At 59.1% G+C, this 22757-nt stretch overlaps 1 protein-coding gene across 1 annotated transcript in view; it reads right to left on the bottom strand.

The window, feature by feature from the left end:
• Nucleotides 1–22757, bottom strand: part of ARHGEF10 (Rho guanine nucleotide exchange factor 10) — a 76121-nt gene that overhangs the window by 28111 nt on the left and 25253 nt on the right. Inside the window, 10 exon segments of the mRNA XM_047713479.1 lie at nucleotides 2533–2708; nucleotides 5212–5357; nucleotides 6614–6784; nucleotides 9891–9983; nucleotides 11808–11924; nucleotides 13463–13642; nucleotides 13866–13943; nucleotides 16455–16561; nucleotides 19653–19767; nucleotides 22252–22368. Of these exon segments, the coding sequence (XP_047569435.1) occupies nucleotides 2533–2708; nucleotides 5212–5357; nucleotides 6614–6784; nucleotides 9891–9983; nucleotides 11808–11924; nucleotides 13463–13642; nucleotides 13866–13943; nucleotides 16455–16561; nucleotides 19653–19767; nucleotides 22252–22368 (1300 nt within the window).

Below are 22757 nucleotides of genomic sequence, written 5' to 3'. Positions count from 1 at the left end.
CCAGGACCCCGAGTTCCTAACGCAAGGCACCGTGGTAATGGGCCGCACTTAAAGGGGGTGCACGCCTGCACCACGGGCCGCAGCATGGGCGGTGACACAGGTGACACCCACGTGTGGCCTCCACCCGCAACACGAAGCAGAACGCCACTCGATGGACGGCAGGCGGGTCTGGTCTTCAGCCCCCTCCTCAGGACAGGGTCCACACAGACGCCCCCGGACAACAGCGCTCACAAGGTTAGTGCTTGCTTCTTCGGAGGGACGGGAAAGGTCACGGCAAGTCAGAACGCAACTGTGTATGGCCCCAAGCACATTCCCAAGTCTCCTGAACTTAGGATGTCGCATCAAACTCCTCCTTAAACTGAAGAACGAAGAAAACCCGACACTCTCCCAAGGGACACATTTTCTTCTCGCCGACAACGAGAACTGCACCTGCCGTCACGGACGGAAGCTCGTGGGAACGTTTCCGGTGCCGTGTCCGATCTTCCGCGGCCGGTCCACTGTGAGCAGCTGTGCGGGTCTGTTCCTACGCAAGCTCCTCTGATAGACCCGCAGCCACACCAGGAATGTGTCATACCACATCCTCACTGACGTTGTGTGTCCCCTCGCTGATGACCTGTGAGAACACAGGGCAGGATCCATGTATCATGCGAAGTGTGTGCCAGCTGCTCCTGCTATCGCTGGGGCTTCCGCTCACAGCAGGTTTTCACTGTTAAGTTTTTGGAGAGTCAAATCACGTATGAGGATTTTCAACAGACAGGGTCGGTGCCCCTCACCCCGGAGTTGTTTCAGGGTCGACTGTATTTTAAAAATCGAGTCTCCCTCCCATATGCTTTTCCATGCTGCTAACGGATTCGAATCTCATTCTGCGTTAGCTCCATGGAAGTTACAAATAAAAACTCAATTAAGACAACGTAGCGATGCCGTGTACTGCCCAGTGTCCCTTCTACGACCAAAGCCGCGGGTCAGTGATTCTACGCAGGGACTCGAGCACAAGGAGGAAATCTCACTCGCGAATACCTTTTAACGTCGCTGCTGTTACAAACACAGGAAGGCACGGTGCTGTTTGCAAAACCAAAACGCATGTGGGATTTGCACCCGATTCTGCCAAGCAACTTACACAGACTTTTCCAAACATTCGAGATACACCAGTGGAATGTGAGTACATCCCAGAGACCCACGTCAGACTGGGAGAACCCCCTCCCCGCCCTGCCCGTTCAGCACATTCTCGCCGTGGAAACTCTGTGACTCACTCCGGGACTTTGATTATTTGCGGAGCCCATCGGCAATGCCTTTAAGGACTCAGCGGTCAGTGATTCAGGACTGCAGGACCCGTAACACGGGGCTTGGGGACGCGGTCTTCTAGGCTGATCCGCCACCCGAGGGACCAACGGCTACCGTCACACGAGCGAGAACAACGGGAGACCTCCCAGCCGATGAGACCTGATGCTCCTCAGGCCTGTTCTGTGAGTCCGAGCGGACGGGCACACGCGGCCGGGAGAGCTGCAGGCTTTAAAGGCACCTTCTTCTGAACACTCAGAAACAAAGTCATCTGAGAGGCTGTCCCATATATTTACAGCACGAACATTTAATATCAAGGCTCATTCCATGTATGAAAAGGCCGACTGCTGGTCCCCACTGTCTTGTGTGTTCCACGCCTGGGGCAGAGGCCGGCGACAGGGTGAAACTCAGCCAGGCTTTAATTGGATTAAAAGAGAGACAGGAGCACCTGGGTGGCTCAGTGGGTTAAAGCCTCTGCCTTCAGCTCAGGTCATGGTCCCAGGGTCCTGGGATCGACCCCCGCTTCGGGCTCTCTGCTCAGTAGGGAGCATGCTTCTCTCTCACTCTCTGTCTGCCTCTCTGCCTACTTGTGAACTATCTCTGTCAAATAAATAAAATTTTTAAAAATAAAATAAATTAAATTAAATTAAAAAGAGATGGAAAGAGGAAGTCACGAATACTGTAACACATTCAAAATCTCCAGTCCCAAGACCCTTCAGTAATTAAGACCACACACATCACACAGCTGTGAAGTCCTGCCAGTCCTGCCAGTGTCAGGACACCCTTGGCTCGTCTCGGCTGATCAGGACCCGGCACCCCCTCCCTGGGGAGATGGGGGAGAGCAGGAGCTGCACCATGCCAGGGTGCATGGCAGAGCCAAGCCCACGACCAAGGTCCCCACGCTGCTGGATGTCCATGCATGCTCGGGAGACGGGAGGCAGCGCCCTCCCTGCTGAGTGGGAAAACGCAGAACAGAAATCACAAACCTGGGGAGACGGCACGTCCCACAGGTTGCGGCTCCCCTGCCAACCCAAAGGGCACACGCCAGCAAGGTGGGCTCAGAGATGAGGGGCCAGTGGGCTCTCCGTCTACGTGTACCAGCCGACGTAAAACAGGGCTCCGAAGACGGTCTCGTCCAACAGCCCCACCATCCCCTGGGGGCCCCGGACACTGTGGAGGCCGAGAGAACAGGGGCTCTGAAGCTGGCGTTGACACGGCCCCAAGACACATGCACATGAGTCAAGTGTCACTTACTCGGCTTGGCGTTGGTGACCACCGCCAGGCTCTCCGGGGGGTGCACGGGGGGACACCTGTTTTCTCCAGTACCATCGCTGCTGCCATACTCTACCACGTCCACGTGTCCGAGAGGGACGCTCCACTTTAACAAGTACTTCCGGCCAGGGGACGCGATGGCGTTGCTGTCCGCAGTGCTGAAAGAGGAGGCCGCGGTGTCAGCATCCCTCCCCGCAGAAGTCAGGATACCTGTCATCCCTTGACACTCAGGCAAGAAACACGCCATTTGGTCCCACAGGAGACCTCCCAGGGGAGGGTAGGAACCCTTCACTGCCTAATCCAGGAGGACGGGGGAACACGGAAGGCTTATCTCCCAAAAGCTCTCGCGTTCCCACGAACGCTTAAAGGGGACAAGCTGGAGGCTCCCTGACGGACGGCTGGGCAGAGATGCTCCTGTGTTCTGGCAAAGGCTGCTATCAGGGGAAATGTCTGCTTCATATCAGAGCTCCTCTTTACTCCCGGTTAGAGCGAACCCAGTCTAATAAAGTCAAATCCTGCCATCAGGCTCTGTGATGAAAATACGTATGTAAAAATTAAATAAAACCATCCCATGACCTGTGCAGATTATTTTCTTCTTTGGCCACACAATGCGGTCTACATGCAGAGAACACACGAGTCACACCCACTCCGCAGGGGAAGATATAGCAGCAAACACCTGCGTGACCAGCACCGGTCAGGGCTGCCGGGCCACCAGCCACCTGAGGTCCTCCACGTGGCCAGGAAGCCCCCCTTCCCCCGCCAGGGGCAATCACTGCTCCTCATTTCTGGTCACTGTCTCAGTTTGCTTTCTGCAAGATGTATGTATCTTTTCCAGTCAAAATGTACACAGGAATAACCAAAAGGCCAGACGCTGTACTTTCAACTGAAACGCGGGACATGTTGGTGCCCGAGCTGCCCAACTTCCCTCTAACGTTGGAAGGCCTTACTTCTCCAAGTCTAGTCCGCGGAGGGAAGGGGAAAGAGGAGAAGGCAAAACTCAGACACTGTGTGCTCTAGGGGTTCTGCGGGCTCTGTACGTAAAAACGGGGAAGCCCATGAACTCGACCCCAATGTCTACTTATCCTGTTTGAATCTAGAACCTTCACTCCTGCTGAGGTTTGGGGGATCTTCCTATTCTGATAATCCTCGGGGCCGCTATAACATTTTGGCCTGACCGAGGTGGGTCCTCCCTGCACTGCCTCCCGGGAGTGTCGCTCAGAACATCTCAGTGGCCACGGAACAGCGTTCCCCTCTTTCCTCACTTTGTAGAAGGTTGTCGGAACCTGGGATCCCTGCCACAGCCCGGTTACTTTAAGGAAGAGCTAAATCTGTTTTTAAGGGTTTGTCCACTTCTTGCTCATCTTGAAAGTGTATTGTCAGCTTCAGGTGTTTAAAAATGACATAAAATTTTTCCAAAGACCCAAACTGAGCGAGGGGCATTTGCTGGAGCATACACCTGGGCCGCCCCCAGGACCCCGTAGGACAGCGAGCAGCCCTCCCGCTACATTCAGACAAAGCTTGCTTATGAACAGCAAACACGTGGGACAGGAAACACCCATGTCTGCACTGTGCTTCGCTGTCCACAAAGTCCTTTCACCGTGTGACCTCATCTTTCCAGTGTGTGCAGAGAGCTGACCGCTTCACCTGGAGGGGGGATGCTTCCTGCACAGTTAGGCCTGGAAACCAGTCTGTGCCATTAGCTTCCATGTGGCAGCAAGTGGCTCTCGGGATGGGAACACAGGGAGCAGAAGGCACTCCCTGCTGGGACGTACTGCTCAGACCTTTCCAGGGCCCCCAGGCTCGGCCCACGCCTCACTGACCTGCTCCTTTCCACAGGCGGGTGAAGGCAGTGGCCAAACCACGCTGAGCGTGGCTGCTTCCAGAGGTCTGAGTGTGGCCACGGCAAGTTCAACGATAAAGGCTGAGCCACGGATATGAATCAAGCAAATTCCTGACACGGGGCAGTGGTTAAAAATGGCACATTTTGGGGGGGGGACTGGGTGGCTCAGTCGGTTAAGCAACCGACTCTTGGTTCTGGCTCAGGTCATGATCTCGGGGTCGTGAGAGCAAGCTCTGCACCAGGCTCCACACTGAGCAAAGCGTCTCGAGATTCTCCTTCTGCCTCACCCCCACTCATGCTCTCTCCCCTCTCGCTGACAAACAAAACGTTAAAAAAAAAGGGCATATTTTCCAGACTTATTCTGCACCTGTCTCAGAGCTACTGAGGACGACGAGGAACCATAACAAACACTGACAGTTACCAGGCAGCCCCGTGCCGGGCGCCAGGCTGACAGGTCTGACGGTGGTCCTCAGCGGGATCCCCGGAGTCCCAGGCATCGCTGGCTTCCCCACCAGGACCCAACAGACTGTGCGCATGAGGCTCAGCGAGATGGAGCCCTGAGAAGGCGGGGCTGGAATCGTGCTGGGGCTGCACGGGACTGGGGGCCGGCCACCATGGGGGGACCACAGGCACCGTGCTGGCTCCCATCCGGGGGTGGGCTCATGGAGGCCCAGCACCCAGGCCCCCTGGGAGAGGGAGCCCTGACTCTCACAGGCCAGTTCCGTGCCGTTGCCACTCAGAGCACATGATGAGTTCAAGCTGCCCATGGTTTGGCACACACGTGGGAGCCCAGCGGACCCCCGAGTAAGGCCCCAGCTCACCGTGCACTGACCGTGGCACACATCAACACATCACTCAGCAGGAAGACACGGCGCTCCTTGGTTTTGACGATTTCTCCTCTGTCGTTGTACACAGTTTCGATCATGTCATCCGACCGCACGAGGTACCGATTCCCGCTGCTGAGAAGCTAAACATTCAAAGTCACGGTTGACACGCTCCCCACAACTGAGGTCATCAGAAGGACAGAAAGCATGAGCAGAAGTCTTGCAAAATACAGGAGCACAGAGCGTCAGAGCTTTGCCGGTTTCCCCTTTATGGAGAATTCCCGCACTTCCAATCACCCAGTATGCGTTCACCGCGTGGAATGCTGAGGGCGGATTTTATTATGTGCTCTCACAGTGTTTGGAGTTACCTAGAGTGAGGGGAGTCTGACCACCGCAGCCCTTGTACACACAGTTCCTCCAGCCAGGAGACACGGACCCAGGCACGGGGGGCCCACCTTTCTCACCCACAAGTCGTACACCTTCTCCTTAAATGACTTGCCCAAGTATCAGCCCCAGCCCTTACAGGCTCCTGTCCGCGGCTGGCCGTCCTCACTGTCAGCCTGTTCTCGACGTGCACACGGGGAGGACGAGGCCATGCGCACAGGTACGGGATCGCCAGCGAGGGACATGCAACCCTTCCTCGTCAGCCTTACTCTGGGTCCCACACACATCCCCAAGCGCTGTTACCAGAGCCAAGCAGGGTCCTAAACCACGTCCCCGGCTCTTAATGCCACATTCAGCTCACAGAAATTCCTAATCAAATTATTAAGAAAGTCAGGAAAAACCTGTTCCTCAAAATGCATTAAAGTTCTCGTCGTAATCCACAGAGGGTCACTGTCTGGGAGGACACTAGCCCTACAGACAGAAACGGAAATGACCTTAGCGATGTAAGTATGACACGGAATTACTCAACACCGGTTCTCACTGAACCTCTCCCCGTGGACCAGGGCCGTGAGCAGGTACGAAGTCCACGTCAACCCAGGCTGCTGTCCCAGGAGAGGGGCTCGCCAACGTAGAGCAGAAACACAGCTCTGCCCAGGAACTGCTTTCCCGCCGCGGCTCCCTCCCATTTTCGTGACACCCGCAGCTTAGTCCGAGCACAGACAGGTACAGGTGAGAACGAATGTGACACCCTCCGCTTTGGTCACGACCCTCTAAGAGGAAACACCGCATTTTGGCAGCGAGACTCAGACCCTGCGAGGGTGTCGTGAACGTGGGAGGCCCCTCCCCTGAGAAAGCGTGCCCGACCCGCCCGACGCACTCCATCGCCTTCTGAGGCAGGGCCTGGGCCGTGGCGTCCGCGCAAAGCTTCCAGAAGGTGAGTAGCGAGTGGCAGAAAGAAGGGCGCTTGTTAGTACACAGCACAGAGTCCCCGCACGGACCAAGGAGCCCGGTCAACCTTGTTCAGGTATCTCTCGTTTATGGCTTTGGCGACATGCTTGATCTCGCAGCGCTGGTCGGCGTCTCTCTTCCTCTCGTTCAGCTTCTCCGCTAAGGTTTCCAGCTCGGTCAGCGCCATCTGAAGGGGCAACCGGTCCGGGTGGCCTTTGGACGTGTTCTTCAGCATGTCCTGGGGGAGAAACACGGTCAAAGGAGTCATGGGACTGCCGGGGCGGGGGTGCGGACCACGGCCCACACGTGGTCTCAGCCAGAGGCCATGAGGCTCACACGCTCCGTCGGGGGAGGGTAAGATAAGCACGGGGAGAGAAGGAGAAGCTGAGTGACTCACGATCTGGCCACACACGGGAACGGCTCCTTTTGCACAAACAAAAGGAACTTATTAAATGGCTTTGCTAACGGAAAAAAATAGTATTTCCCAATAAAGGACACCATAAATATGAACGTGCCACATCTCAGAAACGCCCCGCCCTCCGTAACCATGCTCAAGGTCACTCCTAGCCTGCTTCTCTCCACCCGAGTTGGACCAACGGACCCAGGCCCCGGAAGTCAGCTTCCAAACACAGAGTCAGCGGCATCCCTCCCATGCCTTCACCCCGCACGCAGGACCCGACTCTCCCGGGGGCCGGACACCCTCTGTGCGCGTCCGCAGGCTCCCAGAGGGAAGAGGAGGCTGCAAGGAGGGGCCGACAGTCTGGTCACTGACAAAGTGGCACCACGCGCGTCAAACATGAGAGTCGGCTTTCAGGAGCAGCATCTGTGGGACAGTCACAGGCCGTCCCCTGCTCTGACACCGGACCCTGAGTGGGTCTCAGCTCACTCACGCAGGCCACGAATGGACTCTGCAGACAGAAACAGACGTGTCTGGAGGCACCCTTCTCACCTGGCCCCCCGATGCCGGAATTCGACGGTGCCTGCCTCACCTTTCCACCTGCTTTTCATCCGAAGGAAAAAACCTGCAGAAGCAACAACGTATTTCCACTCTGCGTGGGCTGTACAGACCCTGCTGCACGCCCGCGTCCCTACTTGTCACTTGAATCCTATCAAGGCAGCAGACTCCTCAGGAGAATGCCACCGGCTCCAACGGAACGAGCTGGCAGGGCTGGCCCCAGTGCCGACCACAGTCAGGACATGCATCACACAGCAGAGCCGTGGGATGATCCACCAACACCAGGACACAACCATGTAGGGAAAAAGGACGTCTGTCCTTCCGTCCAGACCGTGAGTCACACTTGTCCAACATGGGACAGATAACGGCATCGGGACACCTGAGACAAACATTCCTACGGGACCACGTGTCTCAACCCAGCAGGCCCAGAAAAGCCATTCAGCTTTACCATGGGTCAGGGAAGCCTGGGGGGTTCCAGCGCTACCAGTAACACGGCCCAGGAGAGCTGGGGTTGGCGCAAAGACAGGGAGAGCAGGTTGCCCAATGGGCCAGAAGAAGGGGTTGGAAGCACGCCAGTCGGCAGGCCATCCCTCCCCGCGTGCACAGAGCAGACTCAGAAGGGAGGGGACATGCCGTCTAGTCTTCCAGCCCGGCCGCCGGCCCCTGCAGTCTCCCAAGCAGCAGCTCCCGGGAGCATCCGTACTGGGAGTGGGGCCCCTGGACGACCCAGCCTCCCAGACTGCACACTCTGCGCCTGACCGTGCATTCTCCTGAGCCCCAGACCCACCCTGAGCCCCCCCAACCTGTCGGGGAGGTCTCAGGTCAGTCTCCTGAGTCCCAGGAGGACGGGGCGGGAGTCGGGGAGGAAGAACCATAGAGGGACTGAACTCACTCAGCCCAGGGTTACACGCAGTGTTCCTGGACCAGAATCAGAGAAATGTCACCCAAGACCACACCCTAGCTCTCAAGCACCATGAGGCACAGAGCCTGTCCTCTGGTGTTTTCGTTCTGTTCCCCATGGCCCTCCCACCTTTGCTAAAAATACCTATTTTGGTAATACCTGGGCCAAAGGTCTACTAGGACTTACTAACAGTTAACCAAAAGCTGACAAACGAGATTGGAAACCACATCCAGCTGTAACAAACAAAGAACAAAAACCTTCCGTGAGTGCGGCGTGAAGACCCAGCAGGGTCTCGGCACGCGCCGTGGACGGGGTGACCGTGGTGACCAGGGGTGACCAGGCACACACCAGCACACCACCAAGCGCAGTCTGCATGTGAGTTTGAACGCGCTCCACACGATCACAAGGCGGTCAGGTCTTTGCCCTTGGTCCCTGTGTCCCCCTCTAGCTAAAGAAGGAACTAATTGCTCCATCTTTCTTCCTCACCGAACTGCCCACCTGGGGCCTCCCACACGAGCAGCTGGAGGAATCAAACACATTTCCTGGGTATTCTGATGGCTTCTGTTATTAACCCTCTAGCACACACGGCGGAACCAGAACCTGGATCTGACACATACATACCACAACTGACGCTCGCTAGAACACGGACGTGGAAAACAGACAAAGACTAACTGCCCCACAAGACCAGCCACGGACACAGCGGATGTCAGCAGTCTGGGGTGCGTATTCTTCTTCTCACAGCTTTGTGACAACGCTGTCTGGGAGGTCACGTTCCACAGGGATCTGGTCGGTCACAGCAGTAGCTGTAACCTCAAGGGAAGGAGCCTGGGTGACGTCACCGAGGGCCAGGCCAGTCCACCTTCGCTGCGCCCCCAGACAGAAGCAATGCCGAGCCGCCTGACGAATTGGCGGAACCCACACCCGGGGGCTGGCGTGGGCTTTCCGCCTCCATGCGGCGGGGCCCCGGCTGTGGGGAGGGTGAGGTGTGTGCGCGGATGGAGCGTCCCACGGAATCGGTGCCTCACATCTGGCCTCAAAACCGGATTTGTTGGAAACAACACAGTCGGAATGTTCTTAGTTTTCAACCACGTCGGGTCCACGGGTGAGCCTCTCCACACGGGGTCTCTGCTCCCTACACAGTCTGTGGACCACGTTTACGACGGGCTCGGCTTGTCGGAGTCTGGACTCCGGCTCCCGAGTCTGCCTGTGCCCTCTGGCTGCAGAGGGTGGTTCTTTTCCACCTGACCCTAGACCCAGACCCTGACGGCAGCAGAAGGGGTCGGATTTCTTTCTGTCCCTGGAGAACCTGCATCCACCCCGTCTGCCCATGCAGGAGTGGGCCGGTGAGGGCCCGGGGCCGTGTCCACACTCGGGAGCCCCCGACCCTGCCCTCCCCCATAACCGCCCGGGGAGGGAGGAGCTCGGAGACGGGGCCGGGAGCACAGCGGCGGCGCACAGGCAGACGCTGGGAAGGGCGCATGTCCTTACCTGCAGCAGCAGAATGAACTGTGGGAACCTCTGTATGGGCTTCGTCATCAGACTGTAGAGCGTGACGCGGTCAGGGCTGGACTCCTGGCACTGCTGTGGGGAGAAGCGGATTCTCACACTGCGGCTAGCAGGGACCCCCACCCGGGGCCGTGGCTGCCCTTACCCAACGGAGACCGTGCGGCAGACCCCGTGCAGCAGACCGGCTGCAGAGCCCCACACCCGGCCCCGCCCGGGTGCTCGCGCCTCTGAGGGCCAGAGCATGCGGTAGCCGGTTCCGAGTGGAAATCTCCCGGGTTGGCATTCGATGCTCTCCGAGGGCGCCCAGTCCCCAGGCGGGGCTCGTCCCTCTACAGACACATCTCGGCCTTCTAGGGACTGACGGTTTCTGAGACGCTATAGCCACCCGAGAGTGCGCTGACAGAAAGGAAAAAAAGAGGCTCCTGGGGGGCTCAGTCAGTTGGACGTTCGCCTCCGGCTCACGTCCTGGTCCCGAGGTCCCGAATTGAGCCCCACATCAGGCTCCCTGCTCAGTGGGAGCCTGCTTCTCCCTCTCCCTCTCCCCCTGCTTGTGCTCTCTATTGCTCTCTCTTAAATAAATAAAATGTTAAGGAAAAAAAAAAGGAGAAGAAAAAAACCCTCACAGAACCCCAAACGAGAGACAGCAGGGCTCTTGAAGGCAGCCAGGCCCACGCTCTGGGCGAGTTCTCTACGGCAGCCACTGCTGGCCAGGCTTGGCTCTGGGGGGAGGGTCTCGGGGGAGGGTCTGGGGGTGGGGTGGGGAGGGGCAGGCTGTCCCTGAGTCTGTGTCCTGTGGAAGCTGCCCCAGGAGCAGCCACGGCAGAGGATCTCTGGTGTGAGGGCTGCCACCACCGTGCAGCAGGGGCCACCTAGTCCCTCGTCATGCCTCTGTGTGCCAGGGAGGGACGCGCCAAAGGCCAGACCACTGCACAGGGATGGGGTCTCCAGCTAGGGCAGCGGTGTGGCCGGATGGCAGAGTGAGGGCTCAGCCCCATCACCACCAAGGGCGACTCAGCCCTCTAAGACTGGTTCCCGGGTGGACCAGGACAACCCACACCTCGTCCCCAGGCCACCTGGCAAGCGGTCACCCAGCGGCGGGGGCTGCAGCCGCCCCCCCCCCCCCGGCGGACAACCTCCACAAGATAGTTACTACCTCCTCCAAGCAAGTGACCATCTGACCGTCTGTGTGTCCTTCCCCCAGAAGCTGCGTGGGATACGGAGAGACCACCGAGCGCTGAGACCCTCGAAGCGGGGACTGACAGGATCCCCCACTAATGCTGACGGGAGTGTAACCAGCTGGCGAGAATGGCACCCGCACCCGCTCACTGTGGTGGCAGGAGATCAAGAACTCAGTTCAAGGAAAGGAGCAAGCTTTGGCTCAGGGTTTATGGCGGGAGCTGGGGCCCCGTGCGCGTGAGGTCTGGGGTCGGTGGCTGGCCACGGTGAGGGGCCGTGGGCCAAATATCCCAGGTCAACTCCGAGTTGTCCACGTCAGAGGCACCTTGCCTCTCACTGGAGCAGGGACAGAGCCCATGGCTCACGGGGGGCTCATCCCTCGGGGATCAGCTCCCTGCTCAGACTCGAGGGGCCCGGGGGTCTCCACCCCAATCCTGAGGCAGCTTCCTCTGCGATCGGACCTTAGCTTTCCGTCTGCCCACCCCTCCGCACCCCTCCCGGGGTGTGCACATGGAGGTTATTTCCCGAGAGCCCTGCCACCCCTTAAGACTCACCTTCGCTTCCAGCTCTGCCCCAGCCCCTTGGTACCAAAGCTTGCGTGACCAATGGCACTCGAGCTTTACAGGCAACGTGCAGGAAAGCTTCACCACGAAGCATGTGCACACGGAACGCGTTATCAGAGGGTGTGAAAACCCAAAATGGGAAGAAAAACCAAGGGCTAACCTTTAAGAACTCGAGGAACGCAGGCTTCGTAGCACACGTTTTCTTGAGGATTGCCACCGCGGTGCTGAAATTATTCACGTACTCGCTGTAGGCGTCCAGCACCATGGACTTGGAAAACTGAAACACCAGAGAGAACGGAAAATCGTCAACGGCACGCAGAGCCCAGGGGCTCACACTTGTGGGACAGGAGAAAAGACTTGAGACCCGCGCCCCCACCCAAGACGGGACCTCTCAGTCGCTGGGATGTTTCCACAGGACGCACTTCCTTACGACCCCGTGTGATTTCCTTTCTTCTTTAAGCAAACTTGCTAGGACTTGTTTGAACAGCTGGTCGGTCTCCCCCCGCTCTGCCCGATGTGCTTGCGGGCACCCTTGCTCAGGCCCCCGACGGTCCAGCCTTCAGCTCAGCGGCAACCCTGACCAGACACCTGCCCTTGACGTCCGGCCGGTCCTCGCAACATGGATTTCACCTCTGGGGGGGCCGCCCCACAGGCCCCAACAGCCTGACTGGCGGGCCCCGAGGGTCCCCGGAGACGCTGTGGGGGAGGCAGGCCACCAATCCCCTCCTGCGCCCCTGGCTGACAGGCCATGCTGCTCCCTGTCCTGTTTCCCTAGAAACACCAAGCGGCCTCCCACTGGGATTCTCCTAAGATCCCACAAATTCTCAAGATACACAGTAAAATCCATCCGGGTATCTGACGCAACCATCGCTGACAGAAAGAAAAAATGCTTTCTGTATAAAAATCAACTACACTTTTTAAGGTTTTTCTTCCTTTTAAAGAAGTTACCAAGACAAATATTTCAAGAAGTGAGAGCAAATGCAGAGACCGACACGTACAACAGCCGGAAAACACAACTGCCGTACAACCACGCTGTCTCTCTTCTCTCTGTTCTCCGCGAGGACGCCTGCGGGGCACCAGGCAGACGCCGCAGGGAGAGCTCTGCTCCTGCGCGGTGCTCGAGGCGGCCTGTGACTCGCCCACGTCATCAAGCCCACGCTGTTCCACGGGAAGGACAAAGGCCTCCCGCATCCCAATGGCGGCGTGGGCTGCGGTCCACGGCTCCTGGACCCGCAGGCCTCCGACCGCCGCCGCCGGAAGCTGCCCGTCTACACAGAACACTCGCTAAGCCCAGCACACGGAGTTCACAAATGGACCAAGACAAAGGGTTTGGAACTGCCGGTGCACACCGGAAGCTGCTGGTTTCCAGGCAGCCGACCTCCTCCTCCCCCGCCACAAAATGTGAACGTGGACCGCCACGTCCCATGTCACCAGGGGCCTCAAGACTGCATCAGCGCCACAGGTCCCCAGGCCCTAGAGCACTGGCTGGAGGGAACATGTGGGGAGTTTCCACTGACCCTGATGGGGCAGGGAGCAGGGCGAGACCCAGCTGCCCTGGGGCTGGGTGGGAGAGAGCGGCACCCTGTCCACAGAGCCCTGGCTCGGCCACGAAAACCACACTCCAACTGCCTGGGGCTGCACTGGACAGAGCTGGTGGTGTTCCATGACACCCCGCCGGCCTCAGGACAGCGCCTGACCACGTGCCCCAGAGCCCCCCGCCACGGTGGCCACAGAGAGCAGCCAGGCCCACTGCCGATGTGGACCCCAGCACAAGTGTCCCCCAGGCACAGGCACGGGCGGGGCGCACCAGCCTACCGAGGCCACGAAGACATCCCCGATGGTTTCCACGGAGTCCCACTCGGCCACGCGGCTGGCCAGCGCGATCTGGAACATGCCGTGGCACTGCAGCAGCTCCTTGACGCGGTAGAACACTAGCCTCAGCTTCCTCTCGCTCAGCATCTTGGGCTCCATCTCAGACAGTGGCTTCTCGTATTGCTGACAAAGACACGTGGGGGCGGCACGGACACTGGAGGGTGCGTTGCAGACACGCGGAGAAACCCACTCACGGAAGTCACGGTTCATGCGAACCACGTGGCTCTCTGCATCTCCCAGGGGTCCTGCCACGCCAACCCCGTCCCGGCTCGTGTGTGCGCATGAACCCATGTGGGCGGACGAGGCCCGTGACACCCGCGTCCCCCGCGACACGACACGTCCATACCTCCAGAATCCTCTTCAGGGCGCCGACGTAGTTCTTCTCGCTGTCGACCACGGAGCCCAGGATGTACCTTCTCACAACCTGGTGATGCGCAGAAACACGGCAGTGAGCGGAGCACAGCAGGAAACGGAAATGTCACTTCTCGTGCAGGACAAGCTTTGCTTTGCTCCTGAGTCCTCAGAGCGGGAAGCAAAGGACACCGCCCTGGCCCTGAGGGTGCTGGATGGCACATTCCAGGCACAAAAACTCCTGGGCCCACTGCCACGGCCACGAGGTAGGTCCAGCCTCAAACTGTAAACGGTAGGGACAGCGGGACAGGCCACACTGCAGCCATGACATCAGCCGCCGGGAGCCGCAGGGCAGAGTCTCCTGGGCCTTGCGCTGGGCTGGGCTGCGGTAGCTCCCCAAGCGCATCAAGCCTGAGAGCCGCTCCGCCCTGACTCAAAGCCTGCGGGTGCTATCACAGGTCTAGGGACGTCGCTCCCGCAAACCGATCTAGGGACGTCGCTCCCGCAAACCTGTGGAAGCAGAATCGGCCTACGAAGTGAGAGGAGACCTTTCTGGCTCAAGAGCTCACAAGCGAGCACAGCCAGGCGGCAGAAGGCACGGCGAGGGGATGAAGGCCACCCCCCTCACCCTCACGGATCGGGTCAGTCGTGCCCGGGGGACAGCGCTCCGGCACGGTTCCTGGGAATGGCTGGACACCTGGCGGGGCCATCAAGCCTACACAGAGTCTAGCAAGTTCCTTTTGCCAATGAGTGAAGAATGAGCACAGAATCAGCAGGGCCTCTACACCCCGCGGCCCCACCCCGCCCTGCCCCTCACCCCGCAGCACCCGCACAACACCAGCAACAGAGCCCAGCGCCCCGCCGCGGCCGGACATGGCGTTGCCCACCATGGGGAGCTGGCAGTAGAGGACGTCCCAGGGCCGTACCGTCCCACAAAAGGTGACTGACAAGGGAGTGACCCTCCACAAAAAGGAACATTCAAACCCACAAAGCTAAGACAGAAACCAGTGCTCCTCGGGCACGCAAGGAGGTCAGGGACGCACTAAGTGCAGAAGGGTCTGCGGTGGAGAGAGGCCCCCGCGGTCAGGAGTCTGAGCGCCACGAGGAAGGCCAGACCCCACCGCCCAGTCACTCCCCAGACGAGCAGCGGCCTCTCTCCACCGTCCCTTCTCCTGAATTCAGATTCCCAGATGCTCCAAGTCTCCTCAGGTAGAACGTCTGGGGTCAAACCCAGGAAATTACAGACATTTGTAACAGTCCTGAGAGAACTCTGAGAGGCCAGGCCCCACGTCCTCTACACAGCTGTCCCCTGCTACGTCATGGTGTCCCACCTATGCCTGCCACCAGGGAAGGCCCTGCTTCATCCCTCACCACTGGACCCCATGTCCTCCGACAAGGGGACCCAAGTCCCAGTCACACTGTATCCCCCAGGAATGAGCACGGAGACCCCATCAGTGGTCAGAGCCCCACACAGCATAAGAGTGGGGTGAGGGGACCCAGGTAGACAGACCTCAAAGGGACATGGAGGGTGTTGTCAAGAACTCAAGTCCCCTTCTCCAGCTGGTGAGGCTGGACAGCGGCGGGTAAGCCACGAACAGGGACAGCCAGCACCCCGCTGCACGGGAATCGCAGCCGCTCGTCCCCAGGGAGCACCGGAGAGAGCAGGGCATTTACAGCTCACCCAACCAACAGACTCAGGATTTAAGATTTTAGGTTTGGGGATCAGAGACTTGGCCCAGGTGCGGGGCCATACTGTGCCGAGGGCATGGCGTAACCCCTACCACCGGCCTCCTGGGAGCCCCAGCGTCCTCCCGCGGGACGTGTACGTGACACGGATGGATGTGCGAGGACTTCATAACACCCAGCACGCCGCTGTCACCGGGTCTTCCTCCGCTGCCGACTCGCTCACAGAGCCGCACGACCCACGGACACGCCTCCTCAGCCTGCTAGCCCCGCACTCAGGCTCGCCTTCAACTCTGTGGGACGTTTGCTTCCTAGTCTGCAGACGGCTGATGGCCACAGACGTCCGCCCAGTGCGGCTCTCTGTCCAGGCTCCGACCCGAGCACGGTCACCACACTGCTCCGTCCCACACCACTGTCCACAAGTGTCTACCTCGCGCTGCGTGTTCCCACGACAGGCATCACACTGACCTCATGGAGAACAGCTCAGGGGCCCCCTGGAACCTCCAGCTCCACTCCTCACTCTGCTCCGGAGGTTTCTCTTCCTTTTACCCAGAGACCATTAACGGACACCACCGCGTTTTCTTCCCTCTGCTACCTGTTTCCAGAGGCTAAAATCGCAGACACCCCGTGGACTTCATCGGTTGTCGGAAATCTGCGTGCGGGGCCTGAGTACGCGCCATTTGCCAACGCTTGCCCAGCATCTCTAGCTAAAGTCGCCCTGTCAGGACCGGTATAAATCGTGCCCACACCCGTCTCCCGCTTACTCTGGCGGTGGTACCCCAAACACTCGTGGGCCAGGGAGCCCACGTCCAGGCCACACGGGGGCCGCAAGTGGGGGACGGCAGGGGTCTGACGGGGAGACACCGAGCTCCGTGAGCAGCCGGCACAGCCCCCATCCTACCTGCTGCTGAGACAGACCCTCAGGCATGGGCGTGAGGACAGCTTCTGGATGTTTGCAGTCAACATCAATAAATAAATTCTGCTCCTCTTCAAGACAGGATCTGTGATCTTAAAAGAAATCAGAAACGGTCATAACGCTACAGTGTGGTGACGACAACAAAACCCATTGAATTCCGGCTTTGGGAAGACACTTTGGTTTTCCGTGCTCAAGTTCCACCGGGCCATGGTTAAATGGAAACTTGGATGCGCCCAGAAAATACCCTTCCCACCCGAGGAACACAGTGTCCGTCGACACCTAAAATTTTCAATACTTGGAAGTTTAATTTTAAAAGGCAGGCGTGTCCTCTGAACACCTCCGAATCCTTCCACGTGTCGATCTATGCAACGCCGCACTCAGAACGAAGGCCAGCGGAGAGCCCACGCTTGGTCACCGGCAGAAGCTAAGGCAGACTCGGTGTCCTTCTGAACTCTGCCCTGCGCTCCGGGAAGCAGAGCTGCCACCACAGCAAGGTGCTGGGACCGGAACTCGGCGCATCTCTCAACACTCAGCTGTGCCGGCTGGAGACCAGAACAGCGAGGGTTCCACAGCAGCAGGAGCCCGGAAACCATCATACTCAGAGCTCCACACCGGGCTGCGCAGAAGTGTCTGTGAGGAGACTGTAAAAGCCCACGGTGACCACACCCCTGGGAGAAGGGCTCACGTCCGCAGCGAGGGCCTCACCCCGGGCCGGCCAGAGCGCAGAGCTGCGGGGCCCCCGTGAACGGCCACTTTGGAGGACAGTTGGGTGCCTTCTCACAGAAGGTGACAGTCCGACCCCGCAGTCCTCGGTCCTGACCCAAAGGACTTGAAAACGCGGGCACACACAGGCCTGCCATGGGTGCTCCTGGCAGCTGGCTCCTGACGGCCAGGGCTTGGCGCCACCAAGAATCCCTTCGGGAGCTGAGGGACACATTAACTGTGGTCCGCCCGGAGCGGGTGGTGTCCAGCGCTGCGGAGAAACAAGCCTTTGAGCCACAAACCGATGTGGGCACCGTACAGACATGTGCCACGCGAAGGGAGTCGGTTTGAGGTGTCTGCACGCAGCCGGGTTCCAACTCCGACAATCTGGGGATGCGAAGCCACAGAGACAGTGATGAGAGCAGAGGCCACCGGATGTGCGGCGCACGGAGGGACGAGCCAGCGGAGCACAGAAGATTCTTAGGGCGTGACGCTCCTCTGCGTGGCACGGTAACGGCGGGCACCTGCCACCGGCCCTATGTCCAAACCCACAGAACACGGCACATCGGACGGAAGCTGCGTAAACACGCCGCGTGGCCTCATCAGAAGTGACAAAGGCACCACGACGATGCAGGTGCTGGGGTCAGGGGTTTTGCGTGGGAGGAGGCTGTACACAGAAGATCTCTGCGCCCTCTGCTCAGTGCTGCTGTGAATCTAAAACTGACCTTAAATAATAAAGTCTTAACAAGAAATAGAAACGGAACCTTCTGGTATCCGGAACCCCCCCCCCTCGGGTTTCACGGATCAGTCCCAGGGCCACTGAGCCTGGGTGCGTGGGATGGGTTAAAAGCTCCACCTCCTTCACGACTACGCCCAGTGTAAGAACCACCAACTCAGTCCCGTCTTCCACTTCGCAGCTTGGGAAACTAAGGCCGTCAGGCTCAGGCATGCACCTGACCCACGGCCACCTGCCTCAGGGGTCCCTGTAGACCGTCTCCATGCCTGGCTCGGGGTATTCCACCTGTCCTGCGTGCTGGGGGCTGGCCTGCAGGTCCCGGGTCAGGGTGTAGGGTGGGCCCCTAAGCCCCGGCCTGGGCACCTGTCAGAACTGCCCATGGCGCCCCTCTCCCCCGGCGCAGGGGTTCATCCTGGGGGTGCCGGCAGGCTGCAGCCTCTCCCCAGGGCACATGCTGTATCAGAACCCAACCCCCAGCCATCGCCTTCCAGAGTAACCCACCGGGGCTCCTGACCCCCTTCCCGCATCTTGTTTCGAGATGCTGAAAACTTCACTAGGACTAGAACGCGTAGGAGGGTCAAGTGCGTGTTGACGCCGTGACATGCAGTCCCCGAGATATTCCTTAAGGAGACGCGGCTTCACGGTGCCCCCCAGGCACGGCGGTCAGCAAACGCTACCGTGCATTCGAACGCCTCTTAGAGCATCTGTGCAAGCAATAGGCTCCTGTTTGTGAAGGAATCCGTCAAGGTCCGGCGCCCGCTCCTGGAACGTGCACTCCCGGCCGCCAGGCAGGTAACCAGCTGCCTTGTAAGAGTGCACCGGTGCGAAGACATCTCATCCTCGGTCCACAGTGTCCACATGGCCGGTCCCATAGCTCCGGGGACGACTCACCCCCCACAGGGGCCTCCACATGCCGCCTCTCTCTCGGACGCAGAGAGGCTCCTACCCCCCCGGCTGAGAACCTCAGAAAACCTGAAACTTCAGGAATCATCCCCGATCTTTCCTCGCCGCCAAAAGGGTCCCTAAACTCCCAGCTTAGAACAAGTGCTCTCAGCCCGTGTCTTTGTGGAAATACACGTACACAGGAGAACCAACGCTCCGTGAACAGACCATCCGTTATCACACCTTGCTAAGAACAAACGACGGGGCGGCTGGATGGCTCAGGCAGTGATTCGTCTGCCTTCAGCTCGGGCCGTGATCCCAGGGTCCCGCGTCTGAGGCCTTTATCAGGCTCCTGGCTCAGGGGGATCCTGCTTCTCCTCTCCATCTGCTGCTCCCCTCCCCACCTCGCTCATATTCTCTTTCACCCACTCTCTCTCAAATAAATAAAATCTTAAAAAAAAAAAAAAGGAAAGAAAAGAAAAGAAAGGGAAAAAAAAAGAATAAAGTTGCGGAGAAGCCAGACTGACTGAGGTCGGACACTGAGGGAATTCTGGGGGCAGAGAGTGAAGCTCCAGGGCAGGGGTTCAGGAGGGGCTGGTGTGCTGAGAGGAGACCACAGAAAGAGAAGTGGAGTCCTCCGGCCACGAGAATTCACTCACCCTTCCGCTGCCTGCTGTCTGAGTGTGTGTCGGTCCCTGAGCTACTGCGCAGATCTGAGCACACCCTCCCCCGCCCCGGGAGGGGAGACCCAGGCGGCCTGGCTAAGTCAAACCCCAGCGACAAGCACAGGGCTGAGGCACCAAGTCGCTACAGGACGGAGGGGACCGGGAGGCCTGCGCATCGGCCCGAGCCGGGCCACACACCTGCAGCCATGAAGGACCTGGTCCGAATGAGGGAGCGGCCTCTCTTCACAGCAGCCTTCGTCTTCTCCAGCCCATCCTTCGTGCCCTCCCTGGCGGCCTTCATGAGCTTCTGCATCTGCAAGAGGAGGATAAACGTGAGAAGCAGCACCGTCGACAAAAATCTACTCGCTGCTTTTATTTTAAAAGAATACTGTCAAGTATTAAAACGTCCCCTCAGGTTGGCTTTGTGATCAGGGAGAGCTCGCTTGCTGTGCGTGTGCATGCGTGTGTGTGTGTGTGTGGCCTGGGCCATGTTTTGTGTGTTTAATAGAAAAGAAAGAAAAGCGAACTTAAACTAGCAGCCCCTCCTCCACCCACCGCAGGTAAGGCCGGTCCCATAGCTCCGGGGACGACTCACAGCCCCACAGGCATCAGAGGCACACAGAGTCACGCAGTGGGCCCGGGTCCCAGCGCACACACAGGACACGGCGCCCGGCTGCCTGCTGAGCTCCCTGGGAGGCAGGGCCATCGGCTCAGGGGTGCACACAGGCTGTGTGAGCGGTCACAGAAGGAGGACAGCCCGTGGGAACCCAGAACCCCACTTCCCACCAGAGTGCCGTGTAGGGGTTCCGGTTCGCTGAACCCAGAGCCCAGTGGCACACACCGGTCATCGGGGCGCCGGGCCACGACCAGCTGCTCTGGCTTCTCACCTTCCTTATTCTTGAAAACTCTGAGATCGGAGGTATTCACCATTGGGCTCCCAGGGATTCTTTCAGAGAAACCCAGATGTCCCCCTCCACACAAGCCAGCGTCCGGGCCAAGGGACCTCCACACTGCCCGCCACGCTGGTCCTCCCACCGATTCCCCCAACACTAGACACACTGCAACCCTGTCTCCACCTCCCTGCCCCCAGGGCCGGATCGGCACAGCCTGGGTCCCTCCCCAGGGGCATGCACTGGTGTCGGACACGCACTGTGACCCCGGCTGCCCCTGACTGTCTTCTAGTCCCCCAAGCCTCGACCAGCTGCAGCCAAGCCATGTCCACACTCACCGGGCGGGACCCTGCTCCAGCCTCCACAGGGCACGGCCACCGCAGCCCCTCTGACTCCTGCATCGGGCCTCTCCCTCCCGGGGACGTGCCCTTCACCGCCGCACCACCTCCCCTGCATCGGCTGCTGGGACCTCCTGCTCACAATCCCCACGGCTTGTCTGCCTGTGGGGCACCTCTGCTTCGTCTCCCGACCCAGCCCGCCTCCTTCTTACCCCATGCTGGACTGCTAAGCCTTCAACTTCACCAGACCCCAGTCAGGGGCCCCCGGACGAGAATTAGAGAACTGCAAACAGACGACCGAAGGGGACCAGCCTGCACGGCACCTAGTCCTCAAGCAGCAGCAAAGTCCCAGCACCTAGGGAACTGCAATGCCCGTCCCAGCAGCCAGGAAGCCGAGCCAGGGCCCTCAACCCGTCCTCACGTCTGCCTCTTTCTGGATGAAGGGGGTCAGCTTGGCCTGGCCCTAATTACATACCACGTTATCACTCCCTGCTCCCAAACACATTCTGCTCACCCGTGCCACTCCCTACCGGCGCACCTGCTTCCAAACTCCTCCACCAAGCTGGCTTCCGTCACGCCTCCCCCGTGACCAACGAATGAGCTCGCGATTCCCTGGGAAATCGCATCAGGCCCCAGACGCTCCCACGTGACCTGCTGCCTTGCATTGTGCACAGGAACCAGCCAGAGCTGAAAGGAGGGATGAGACTCCCAGAGTCCTGCTCCTGCTCCGAGAAGCCCAGGACACAAGGACACTCCGGAATCAAGCAGTGACTCTCATGGAAGACACTTCTAGGTGAACATCTGTTTTCGGTTAGACGCCACTTCACACACACGGACAAACCACAGGACATCGGCAGGACGTGGGACGTGGACCTGAGCAGCACTTGACACACACGGACAAACCACAGGACATCGGCAGGACGCGGGACGTGGACCTGAGCAGTACTTGACAGTGCCCTTTTAAAACACAGCTCCGGGGACGGCCGCCACCTCGCTCAAACCCCGCCGCTCCTGAGCCCCTGGGCCTTTGGGGCCCTTTAGACTCGTAAAAGTGCCAAGGGCCCCACGAGCTCTGTCCACCCGGCCTTCACGGGTCTACATTGACTGGATGGAGAGTTAACGTTGAGAAAAATATCAAGCTTCAATGAACACTCATTTAGAAATAATAAACCTGTTCTGGGTCATCGAAGTAGCATGTTCAGGGAAAATCCCTGTAGTTCCCAAACGGCCCGACAGGCGGCGCGGTTGCGCATGTGTGGGAATCTTCTGGGCATCTGAGAGACTGGATGCTGCAGGTGAGGCCGGGGGGTGACACCCCACAGAGCCTAGGGGACACTCCCGTCCGCGTGTAAGAGAACTAGACAGATGGGAGGGATGGTGAAGAGCGTCTCGCGAACAGTGGGAGCCGCTCCGCGGGCCGTGGTGACCTCTGGAAGCCGAGGACCACACTTAGGGAACCAGGATGGTTAGGACGGGCCAATGTCGCTGCCGTGTGGCCTCTCCGGGAAGCACGGCCTGTTTCCGAACACGCATGACCCACGCAGCTGGTCAAAGCACGAGCCGCCCTACCTTCCGTTCGTGCCTCTGCTTTAGCTGCTGAATCTCTGCGGCCCCCACCGCGGTGGCCATCAAAGCTCTCATCTTGCTCTCATAGTGCTCCTTGAAACGGGCTAGGTCATGGGAGAGCTACAGCACAAAGAGACACAAGCTGTTCACAAACGCGCGTCTTCCCGTCCTGAGACACAGCCTTACGCTGGCAGGATGCGGCAGCGGCATCTGGGGGACCCTGTGCCCCACGGGGAACCCTTAGTTCTGGCCCACCGACCCCAGGCGCTACAAAGGGGGAAGTCAAACGTGGGGGAAGAAGGAGCCAGACCGGGGACTTTTCTACGCCAGACAAAAGCGAACATGGGCACCGAAGCCTCTGGGACCTCATTCCCGTGCATTCTGAGGACATTAAAATGACCCAACATGTAAGTAGAAAAGGTATAAAATTATTCTTCTGTGTCAGCGCCAAGGCAGAAGGTACCCGAGTTCAAGACTGTCCCACATACAGGGTGTCGTGATTTGGGAAC

This window comes from Lutra lutra, chromosome 2, assembly GCF_902655055.1.
Source record: "Lutra lutra chromosome 2, mLutLut1.2, whole genome shotgun sequence".
Taxonomy (NCBI): Eukaryota; Metazoa; Chordata; class Mammalia; order Carnivora; family Mustelidae; genus Lutra; species Lutra lutra.
The sequence above is the reverse complement of the archived record's forward strand: the minus strand, read 5'-3'. Positions and strand labels throughout refer to the sequence as shown.